At 44.7% G+C, this 12,586-nt stretch overlaps 1 protein-coding gene across 3 annotated transcripts in view; it reads right to left on the minus strand.

The window, feature by feature from the left end:
• LOC311128436 (myotubularin-related protein 13-like) overlaps positions 1 to 12,586 on the minus strand; it is a 141,711-nt gene that overhangs the window by 21,429 nt on the left and 107,696 nt on the right. For all 3 annotated transcript variants that reach the window (XM_084160571.1, XM_084160570.1, XM_084160572.1), the window contains exons 18-22: positions 8,587 to 8,757; positions 8,205 to 8,479; positions 6,890 to 7,062; positions 6,067 to 6,140; positions 9 to 204 (exon numbers count right to left, since the gene is read on the minus strand). In XM_084160571.1, the coding sequence (XP_084016697.1) occupies positions 9 to 204; positions 6,067 to 6,140; positions 6,890 to 7,062; positions 8,205 to 8,479; positions 8,587 to 8,757 (889 nt within the window). The remainder of the gene's footprint in view (positions 1 to 8; positions 205 to 6,066; positions 6,141 to 6,889; positions 7,063 to 8,204; positions 8,480 to 8,586; positions 8,758 to 12,586) is intronic.

The following is a 12,586-nucleotide window of genomic DNA, read 5'->3' on the forward strand; positions in this document are numbered from 1 at the left end:
GGATTTACCTAGTGGGTCATGTGGGGAGCCCTTGAAGATGATGCGGTAGGAGGTGAGGAAGAGGGCTCCCTCTGCTGGCAGGATGTGTGGTCCCCCGAGCAGCCCCCCCGTAGCCTCCTCTCTGCCATCAGGGTCCAGGACCACCCTCAGACCCTCCGATACAAACTCTTCACCAGGGAGCAGCACTGGGCGCAGTATCTTAGGCTGGGTGGGACAGAGGATGCACATGTCAAACACACTTCATCAGAACACAGAACATACTGTATGTACAGACACCTGCACACACACCATGTACTTAAGCATGTCAACTAGGGCTGACCCCATTTAGTCGACTGGTTGATTGTCTGGTTGAAAGGCTGTTGGTGGACCAATATTTCTTTAATCGAGCAGTCGCAATTTAATAAAAAAAAAATTCAAGGTGCACAAGACACCTGTCTGATTCGCGCCCGTCTCAGTGGACTAATTCATTGCGGAGGCCAAGGGGATGGCACCGTCTATCACTCTGACATGTGATGCTGAAATTGTATATAGATATATTATGTAAAAATAATAGTGCAACACTAATAAATCGAATATTATTTTATAACAAATTCGCTTTCTCCAGGATTGGATACGGTCGCTGTCCGCAGTTCTGAAACAATCTTCAGTGCGGCGTAGAATTGGCGCCTTTCCCTATGTTGCTATGTGAATAATAGCAAAGTTAACCAGCATATTGGGATTGAGAACAATGCGGTGGAGGCAGCAGTAGCAGAGAAGAGGAAACAGCCCTTGCCTTAGCCTAATTGTCTAAGAAAATTGAGGAGAGGAAACCCCAACTTAATTAAGTCCATAATCATTTACATTTTGGTCATTTAGCAGAAACTCTTATCCAGAGCGACTTACAGGAGCAATTAGAGTTAAGTGCCTTGCTCAAGGGCACATCGCCAGATTTTTCACCTAGTCGGCTCGGGGATAAGAAGCAGCGACCTTTCGGTTACTGGCACAACGCTCTTAACCACTAAGCTACCTGCCGCCCCAATAATCATCAATAGCTTAACTCTTAAATGTGCCTGGCTTTATAAATCATCCATATACACTACCGGTCAAAAGTTTTAGAACACCTACTCATTCAATGGTTTTTCTTTATTTTTACTATTTTCTACATTGTAGAATAATAGTGAAGACATCAAAACTATGAAATAACACATATGGAATCATGTAGTAACCAAAAGCGTTAAACAAATCAAAATATATTTTATATTTGACATTCTTCAAATAGCCACCCTTTGCCTTGATGACAGCTTTGTACACTCTTGGCATTCTCTCAACCAGCTTCACCTGGAATGCTTTTCCAACAGTCTTGAAGGAGTTCCAGCATATGCTGAGCACTTGTTGGCTGCTTTTCCTCCACTCTGCCGTCCGACTCATCCCAAACCATCTCAATTTGGTTGAGGTCGGGGGATTGTGGAGGCCAGGTCATCTGATGCAGCACTCCATCACTCTCCTTCTTGGTAAAATAGCCGTTACACAGCCTGGACGTGTGTTGGGTCATTGTCCTGTTGAAAAACAAATGATAGTCCCACTAAGTCCAAACCAGATGGGATGGCGTATCGCCGCAGAATGCTGTGGTAGCCATGCTGGTTAAGTGTGCCTTGAATTCTAAATAAATCACAGACAGTGTCACCAGCAAAGCACCCCCACACCACAACACCTCCTCCTCCATGCTTTATGGTGGGAAATACACATGCGGAGATCATCCGTTCACCCACACCGTGTCTCACAAAGACACAGCGGTTGGAACCAAAAATCTCAAATTTGGACTCCAGACCAAAGGACAATTTAAACCAGTCTAATGTCCATTGCTTGTGTTTTTTGGTCCAAGCAAGTCTATTATTCTTATTGGTGTCCTTTAGTAGTGGTTTCTTTGCAGCAATTAGACCGTGAAGGCCTGATTCACACAGTCCCTTCTGAACAGTTGATGTTGAGATGTCTGTTACTTGAACTCTGTGAAGCATTTATTTGACCTGCAATTTCTGAGGCTGGTAACTCTAACGAACTTATCCTCTGCAGCAGAGGTAACTCTGGGTCTTCCATTCCTGTGGCGGTCCTCATGAGAGACAGTTTCATCATAGCGCTTGATGGTTTTTGCGACTGCACTTGAAGAAACTTTCAAAGTTCTTGAAATGTTCCGTACTGACTGACCTTCATGTCTTAAAGTAATGATGGACTGTCATTTCTCTTTGCTTATTTGAGTTGTTCTTGCCATAATATGGACTTGGTCTTTTACCAAATAGGGCTATCTTCTACAATGTAGAAAAAATAAAAAATAAAATAAAAACCCTTGAATGAGTAGGTGTTCTAAATCATTTGACCGGTAATGTATTTCCAAAGAAATAAGACAGACCCTGTTGCCTGTTTGAGTGTTTATTTAATAGCCTACTGATTCCATGAGCACCAAGCCTCATGCAACGGCAAAATGTCGGGTAAAGCAATTTCACAGGTTCGGCTGTTTTTAATCCTAGCTATGCTGTAATAAAGGCAGGGTTAGAACAGACTGGTATTAATTATAATTTATCTAGTGTTGTTTACACTGATCCAAACAGGCAGAAAAATTATATTGTAATCTAACAGCACCTGTTTGTCACACATAATAAGCACGCAGCTCTCGCTCCTATACCCTGGTTTTTAGTTTTAAACCATTTTAGTTTTTAAATTAAATAACAACGGGAGCTTTCAATAATTAGGCCAAAAAATTAACCGCAATTCACGAATGCATATAACTGTTATTCTGCTGTAATAAAGGTTTTATAGAGTATATATATTTTTATTCTTCGTTAGAACAGACTATGGTACACTTATTTATTTAGTGTTGTTCACACTGTTCCAAATGGTCAGAAAAAAATTATATTGCAATCTAACATCAACTGTTTGGCACACACAATACTCATGCAACGCTTGCTCCTATACCCTCCTTTTTCTTGATCTCCAGTAGTTTCTACAACTAAGTCAAATGTCTTCCACAGATCTGACTTTTGGCCGTTTCGAGTTTATTTTTCACGTCCTCCGCATCCATTTTGCTGTCACATCTGTTACGGTGCTTAGAGTTTGTTATAACCAATTTATTGATGAGATTATGATAGGTTATAGGTCAGACCCTATTGGTCAAAAGCATACATTTTTCACGTAAAGAGAGCAAGGGTTGAGGGAATAGGGAATGATTTTCCTAAACAAATGAGGTATTTCGGTAACAGAACTATTGAGTCAGAAACAAGTAAGAAACAAAATGGCTGTAATTATGTTGCAGCTTCAGTACAGACAGCGCGATAAACACTTGCTGTGCATGTTCGCTGCAGCAGGGAGGAGAGACACAACGTGCACCAGTCACACAGGCACTCACTGTCATTTCATTTTTAACACAGCGTGGCCATCGGGCTCCCTTCTTGAGTCATTTGTGTGTCTTACCCATTTAATCAAACAGTGGGCTTAAAATCATCAGACAAGCTCAGTACATATAGTTGATTTTATTCAAACACATAGGGTGTGTCTATATATGGAAAAATACACGTAAAAAAATGTAGACCAATAGATTAGTTGAAAGAACAGATGACTCTCGGTCGACCAATATATTTTTTTTGGGGGGGGTGGCGGGGGGTCGGGGACAGCCCTAATGTCAACATCAGTGCATTAGATAAGGATAGATATCAACACACACGTCGCACCTAAACAACCACTGAGCATATCGAAGACATGAATGTATCTCACACACATCATTATCATGTCATAAAAGCAACACATCACCAACACACAGTGTGTCGCAAGCACACTCAGCATCATATAGCGTTTAACACAGCTAGCTACAGTCACTGATGCTTTACCAAGAAAAACAAGCTTGTGTTCCGTGGAGACTAATCATCAGTAATACTCCAAGTCAATAATTTGGTCCTTAGGTACATGCAAATCTTTAAAAAAATGTACAACTACAATAATTAATTTAGTTCATTTTTATATATGCATTGAGTGTAGTCCGCGCAACATATTTTCAGTGACCTTCTGAATTATTAACTCAACTCTTACACCACACTACCACAATATATTGATTTATATTCTTCAAGAAATGCTGGAGGATCCAAAGCAAACCCCTGATCAATGAGCACTGACAACAGCTGAACATTTGCTTTGAGGTGCTTCGTAGCAACCTGTAAATCCAAACTCCATTCCAATGTGTTGGGAATTGGTTTCTCTTCAGCTCCGCAGCAGAGCCAGGTCTGAAAGCAGCTGGTCTAACACTGCTCTGCCTCTCTAGCTCATCAAACTGTAGCCATGTTGAGCACCCTTGTGTGAGGGGGCCTATACAGTAAATGCCCTCTAGTCAAAAGGGCATGGTTCTGTGCAGTGTTCATGTCTTCTATGGGGAACAGAATGGTGTCACTGTGAGCACAGCCTTTACACACACACAGTGAGTTCTGTGTTTACTCTCTTGCAGAGGAAAGCTCTGCTCCACCATGATGATACATGGAACCTGAAGGGACATCCATGCTAAGGTCAGGCCGGTCCAAAGGCTGTGCGGTTGAGTTCTGGTCCAGTCTAGCCAAAAGATAAGAGGAGGAACATGGTCCTGCTGGTGTTGGATGGCCCAGGGCCAGGGGCCAGTGTGTTAAAGGCTCCAACGGTCCCCCAGCACCCCAATGAGGCTGCCAGCTGGGACTCTAAAAGTATTCACCCCTAAACACACACACTAGACAACCCACCCACCTACGCCAGAGATATCAGAGCCAGCGATAGCCACTTATCACAGTGACCCTTTTCACTGCTTGTAGCTTGGAGTGCTCAAGGTACACCACTACTACCAGCTCCATTAACTGAATGTTTAATCCCGACAGACCCAACAGCGCTACCTCCTCCTCCCCCTGAACCTTGGGCCAAAGCAGTAGCAGGTTCCACATACAGGCAAGGACAGCTCCAACTCCACGAGTCATAAATATCTGTGCTGATGGCCCACCAGGGTCATTCCTGTGCTTGTTTACAGAGTTCACATGATTTAATGTGCTGCTGGCAGCAGAGCTGTGCACAACGTGGTCTCAGCTATGAATGTCAGACACAAGGCCCTGCCAGACAAACATACACATCAATTACACTGGACCTGACTGGGCCCGCAGTGTCCTGGGAACGAGCCGACTAGGGGGAGAGCCCTTATCAAGAGCTGGCAGTGTGATAAGGCGCACAATATCATCCAGGAGTACTGTAAACTGGCTTCACCGTAAAAAACCCAGTCTGATGGTTGATGAGTGATGACAATCTGATGACTGCAACATTACTGGATGATAGGCACTTCAGCTACAGAACACCACTTCCAGTAGAATAGGGGTTCTAACACCACTTCTAGTAGAATAGGGGTTCTAACACCACTTCCAGTAGAATAGGGGTTCTAACACCACTTCCAGTAGAATAGGGGTTCTAACACCACTTCCAGTAGAATAGGGGTTCTAACACCACTTCCAGTAGAATAGGGGTTCTAACACCACTTCCAATAGAATAGGGGTTCTAACACCACTTCCAGTAGAATAGGGGTTCTAACACCACTTCCAGTAGAATAGGGGTTCTAACACCACTTCCAGTAGAATAGGGGTTCTAACACCACTTCATTATCAAAGGACACAGGTTTACTTCAAAGGCACAACAAAATTACTCCATTAATGAGAATGATTTTGATAACATTTTGATGACAAATTACAGAGTTTCAAATGGTACTAATATTCATGATTGATAAACTCAATTTATATTCAGACAGACATTTAGAGAACTGTGGCCCAGTGCAGGGCAGCATCTACCATCTGAATGGGTGGCCCAGTGCAGGGCATCACCTACCTTCTGAATGGGTGGCCCAGTGCAGCGCAGCACCTACCTTCTGAATGGGTGGCCCAGTGCAGTGCAGCACCTACCTTCTGAATGGGTGGCCCAGTGCAGTGCAGCACCTACCTTCTGAATGGGTGGCCCAGTGCAGTGCAGCACCTACCTTCTGAATGGGTGGCCCAGTGCAGGGAAGCATCTACCTTCTGAATGGGTGGCCCAGTGCAGCGCAGCACCTACCTTCTGGATGGGCGGCAGCCTCCTGCTCTCCCTGTGGACTGCCTCCAGAGTTTCCATCTGCATGGCCACGATGCCTGGGGTCAGATGTCATGACCAGTTAGCACGATGTCATCCACACACAAAAACACATACACATAAGTTAACCAACCCAGGTAAACATAAACACATGCATGTACACACCTACTTACAACCCAAAGAAGCCTATATTTACAGATTTGAAGGCCACCACCTACAGTGAGCTACAAAAGTATTGGGATGATACAATGACTATGAGGTTAAAGTGCAGACTGTCAGCTTTCATTTGAGGGTATTTTCACCCATATCGGTTGAACTGTTTAATCAAGTTTGTAACTCTACAAATTTGTTGGAAGCCTTTGCTGTTTGTCTTGGTTGCGTTTCAGATTATCTTGTGCCCAATATAAATGGTAAATAATGTAGTGTGTCATTTTGGAGTCACTTTTATTATAAATAAGAATATAATGGTTCTAAACACTTCTACAGTAATGTGGATGCTACCATGATTACGGATAATCCTGAATGAATATTGAATAATGATGAGTGAGAAAGTTAGATGCACAAATATCACCCCCCCCCCCCCCTACATTAATGTAGAAGTGTTTAAAAACATAATATTCTTATTTACAATAAAATAAAATAAAAGGGTTAACTGATAAAGCTGACAGAATGAGGACAGTGGGAGTTTGCTACTGAAGTCAGAGGTCACAGTGCTTGCTAGCTACAGAGCTCCGGGATAGAGGTTGTATTGGGGTTTAATTGACATTGTATTGGGTAGTATTGAGGTTGACTGGGAGTCGTACGGTACCTGGGATCATGCTATGCAAACTCTTGATGTGGTCTTGGCTGACGCCACTCTCTGTGCACACCTTGTCAATGAAGCGGGCGATGAACCGTACCACAGAGTTGGCCACGTCGCTGTTCTCAGAGTCCTCAAAGCCACTCTCTGTGTCAAAGCTCTCCGCCACACTGCCTGCAATACTGCAAACACACATTTAGTCAGATTTTAGTCTGCATTAATGGCATGAGAATAGAACACAGACTGCAGAGAGGGATGCTTGAAGTTTTCCCAGAGATGCACACGACGATATAGTGTGTCTGAGGTCTGTGAGCATGGCACACCAGCAGTCTGGCGAGAGGTCAGCTGTGATGCCATGACCTCTCACTCGGCTCACGCGGTCTCTTGGCCACGCTACACGTTTCACATGAGACGGTGATGTAATGTCCCGCAGGGTTTACAAACACACAGATGAGATCCAGAAGTCTCTCTGTGAGAAACAAAACAAGTCTGGGGCAAGAACCAAAAGAGAGAAAATAACAACCAATTAAACACATTAAGGACATCGCCTTTCCCCCCCTACTCATGAAACTAGCGGCAAAACAAGAACTAAAGGATTCATTATGGTGTAGTCTGGAACATTCTTCATGTAATCAACTCAAAGGGCCTAACATCTCCTGTAATAGGCTTCAGAGGGGACTAGCTAGGGGGCTACTGTGTAGCAGCAGCACATACAGAAAGCGAAAGTGAGAAACTCAGGATATGGCCTTGGCAGACCCTTCTCCATTTCTGAGAAAAGCCAGCCCCCCTACGTGTGCGAACTTTACAAACTTGGTACACATTACATTATTGTTAGTGCAGAGCACTGGAAATCCCAATCTTTGCTTATTTTGGTTGATTGGAGGTCGCTCCCCCCTACAGACAGGCTGAGTGTGTTACCCACCCTAGCAGACCTGAGGCTGTAACTCCAGCAGGTGATAGGATGGATGTGGGAGTGGGCAGGATATGCCCGAGGAGGTGCTGGACACTGATCCGCTTTAGAGGAGAGGAGAGTGGATCATGTAGACGGAGAGAGTAACACCATGTTCACCCACACACTTATCATCACCTTATTACAACATACAAAAAACTCCCCAAGCAAGAGAGCTATCGTCCAAGATAACAACCTCACATTTGAGCTCTTTTTCTCTTTCTGATCAAGTGCATTTCACTCTAGGGGGCCATGCACTTCTGTGTGCTGTGCCAAAATAACTGTTGATATAGCTGTGGGGAATAGATAGGAGTCAGATAGAACTGACTGCATATCAGTGGGGTGCAGTGATGTGCAACCAGCTGCTCTGCTTGCCTGTTGGTGACGATGCTGTTGCTGCCGCTCTCCCAGTCAGCGACAGGGTTGGCTCGGAGCAGCTTGTTCTTGCTGGTGTCCAGCGGGACCAGCAGGTAGACCAGGAGGCTGGCGTAGTGTATGGCCTGGCTGAACACCGTGCTCTCCTCATTCTTCACCAGCTCCTGCTGCTTCTCCTTGCTGAGGCAGGGCCAGGCGCGCAGCTGCTCCGCCGCCAGGTCCATTGCCGTGCGCTCCGAGGCGCTGGGGGCCGCCGGGGGAAGGGGACCCTGCTCCTGAGGGGGGGAGAAAGATATGGTTCAGTGTCATTCTGCAAATGGGGCTAAAAAAAATGAATAGAAAAACTGGCATTATATGGCTCTGAAACCTCTCATTATCTTACCTTTAGCCTGGCAGTGATGCCTAGTTTGTCTTCAGGGGCGGTGAGGTACAGGGCTCGGATCTGGTTCTGGACCTCGCTGTAGAACGTGGCCTCCCAGAACTGCTGATTGGTCCAGATGGGATGGTCCTGGACACAGGTGTAGGCAAACTGGCTCACCCCAGCCGGCAGTTTCTGCAAACACAAGGGAATATTTTGACTGCAAGAGGCTGTGGAGTAGATGTTTTCAACAGCTTACACTGAGGCTCTGACCAGCCAAATGTTCAGATGTGCTGAGTGTCCGCTTTTGACTTAACATACAAGAGAGTAGTTTGGGCTCACCGTCTCACAACTCGTGAAACTAACTGGGCTGTGGTGAGCATAGCTTGTAAAGAAGACCATTAAAACCTGGGTGAAAATAGGAAAATAATCCAAAGCTGCCAAAGGTTTCAAGCACAATCAATCATTTCTCATTGGCCGTAAGTTTTTCAACACTTACAACACCATACCAAGAACGTTAGACTCCCGCTCTCTCGCTGGATGAGCACTAAAAACAGGGCCCTGCTGTTTTTCCACGGTATGAATAGTGAACTGAAGCACCTGTTTGCACACAGCTAGAGAGAACATGCAGCTCTGCTAAAGCCATGAAGACTGTTCCTATGCCCCGATATAAACACATGAATGTTGGGCAAAAGCTATAGCACCTACTAGTCCTGGACCCAAGAACACAGAGTGCCAACACTGTTTGTAAATTAACATCCTTACAACCCCCCTACCTCTATGTTCATCTCTTCCCCCTGGCCGAGTCTGAAGGCCATGTGTCTTTCTTTAGTGATGCTCAAGCCTCTTATTAGATTAGCTTCTGATTTCTCCCATGACACAATACAACACAGCGCTGTTCATTATTGCTTTGGTTCTCCCTGAATGACCAGCGGCAGTGGGGCTACTGTAGTTACCAGAGGCTGCAGAACTAAAATAGCTATAGTCCCGGCACCCTGCTGAGGCTTACCCGAGGGCAGGGGTCCGAGCACAGAGCCCTGGGGGAGTGAGAGAGCAGTGTGAGGAAGTTCAAAGGTGAGACTGGAGCTGGAAATGATTCTAGTGTAAGTTGGTCTGTGTATCTCATCATCTCTCCTCTCCAGAGAGGTTTGAAGGCCGTTGGAGTGCAGCAGTAGACCGTCTGCTCTGCTCCCTCCCTCCCTGCTCAGGACAGCCCTGCACCTTGCGTCGTATCCCTCTGATGTAAATTATAAATCCACTACTAAGCCTCCTATCTAAACTGCTGTCACAAAGACATAATTCACCTCCAAAAGTACGCAGTCCGTCAGTGTGCAGCTTTATAAGGAGGATGACGCCAATGTCAAAGCTCGTATGGATAGTTTCATTCCCCCAGGAATGTTTTATACACATTACATCTTCCCAGGAACACCGTGTCCTCCGCTAGCACTCAGTCATTTACAGGGAGCTGGGCTAACAACCCTCTGTCGATCAGAGACAAATCTGACACGGCCACAAGTGCTTTCAGGACAAACTGTGGCGCTAATAGATTTACAGATTACCTGAGTGGATTAACGAGTCTAGACTAAATGCACAGAGGTCAGTGTTAAAGGATGGAAATGAATTAACCGTGTCCATTCATGGAACAGTAACCAATAAGAAAAACAAGAACAGTAGACATGTTAATGCAGTTGTTCTTCTGGGACTTGCACCAGAAAACAATATTTACAATATTAGTCATCATGTTCTCATGTCATATGGTGTGGGTCTTGCAGCAGATTGAGTGGAGATGTGTGTGTCTTCCCGTGTTAAACACAGCCTGCTCAGTTGTCTGGAGGTCAGGTTGACCGCGGTCGGTTGGCTCTCCCTACTCTGATAGCAGAGGGGAGCCAGGGCCTAGGCTGCAGTCAGAACCTACTACACAGAGCACAGGGACAAGAGAAGATAGATGGAGGTAGATGACCCTCAGAGACACATATGAACGGTCCACTTGCCAAATGCAGAAGAGGAATGCAGGGCTGGAAAAGAGGAAAACAAGCAATACAAGGCAGAGACAGACAGACAGACAGACAGACAGACAGACAGACAGACAGACAGACAGACAGACAGACAGAAAGACAGACAGACAGAAAGACAGACAGACAGAAAGAAAGAAAGAAAGAAAGAGACAGAGCGAGAGAGAGAGAGAGACAGACAGACAGACAGGCTCTGTTCACAAACACAAACAGACCCCACAGAGCCCCAGGACAACAACAACAACAACAACACAATTAGACCCAACCAAATCATGAGAAAACAAAAAGAGAATTGCTTGACACATTGGAAAGAACAAACAAAAAAACAGAGCAAACTAGAATGCTATTTGGCCCTAAACAGAGAGTACACAGTGGCAGAATACCTGACCACTGTGACTGACCCAAACTTAAGGAAAGCTTTGACTATGTACAGACTCAGTGAGCATAGCCTTGCTATTGAGAAAGGCCGCTGTAGGCAGACCTGGCTCTCAAGAGAAGACAGGCTATGTGCACACTGCCCACAAAATGAGGTGGAAACTGAGCTGCACTTCCTAACCTTCTGCCAAATGTATGACCATATTAGAGACACATATTTCCCTCAGATTACAGCGATCCAAAGAATTCGAAAACAAACCCATTTTTGATAAACTCCCTTATCTACTGGGTGAAAAACCACAGTGTGCCATCACAGCTGCAATATTTGTGACCTGTTGCCACAAGAAAAGGGCAACCAGTGAAGAACAAACACCATTGTAAATACAACCCATATTTATGTTTATTTATTTTCCCATTTGTACTTTAACTATTTGCACATTGTTACAACACTGTATATATACATAATATGACATTTGAAATGTCTTTATTCTTTTGAAACTTCTGAGTGTAATGTTTACTGTTAATATTTATTGTTTATTTCACTTTTGTTTACTATCTACTTCACTTGCTTTGGCAATGTTAACATACATTTCCCAAGCCAATAAAGCCCTTAAATTGAAATTGAAATTGAATTGAGAGACAGACTGAGAGAGAGAGAGAGAGAGCGAGACAGACAGACAGACAGACAGACAGAGGGAGAGAGAGAGAGGGGGAGAGAGAAAGAGACAGAAAAAGAGCTCAAGGTCTGGCTAGGGGATCCCAGAAGGATGATGTTAGGGTTTATGACAAGACTTGAAGGAAAAGGTGGTAACTCTTCAATAATATAGTATTTCCCATAGAGCTAGATAGATAGTGAGAGAGACAGAGACATATACAGAGAGACAGCTCAGGGTGTGTTCATCAGCTCTAAAGGGAGGTACGATGTCTCATAGCTCTGCTGGTTGACCTGTATGTATCTGGACACTGGAGGAAAAGAGACGTGTTTGATCCGTGACCAGAATTGGGCAACAAAATAGTTTATAGCTGTTTTGGAGCAAATCACTTGGTGTCCATGGGTATAAAAATAGACATCCCTTTAGAAGTCCTTTGTGACAGAGACTCTGGGGGAAGAAAATATCCCGACCTGGACCAATCAATCTTTCTAGATTTATTTCCCCATTAATCACTATTGTGTCATTGGAGTTATTTGCGTCCTGTAGCACTGAAGACGTCTCCATCCAAACAATGTATTTACACAAATGACTGAGTCAAACAAACAGAGGAGACAACATGTTGAAAAGCGTGGAACAAACAAGTCCATCTCGCCATACGTATACATGCGGGATGTACTGTGAACATAAATGTTCTACAACGTAAACGAAGACGAGTCCAGCTCTAGACGTCTCACAGGGACACAAAGGTCACGCCGTAAGTCATCTGTCCTCCCCAGGACCAAACGTAAAACAGCTTGACAGGGAAAACCTTCCAAACCCTCCACGCATAAACGGTGGCAGAAAGAATGCAAACAGTCCAGCGGTTTTCTGTGTTGAGAAATCATGTTTTGGTTTTGACAGCTGCCGCGGCGCATCCAATGAATTAATTTACTCATAGAGCCAAGAGGTAGGCAGATCTCTACTCTTGGTCTACATTCAATTGCA

Source organism: Coregonus lavaretus (assembly GCF_964263955.1).
Source record: "Coregonus lavaretus genome assembly, chromosome: 4".
NCBI lineage: Eukaryota > Metazoa > Chordata > Actinopteri > Salmoniformes > Salmonidae > Coregonus > Coregonus lavaretus.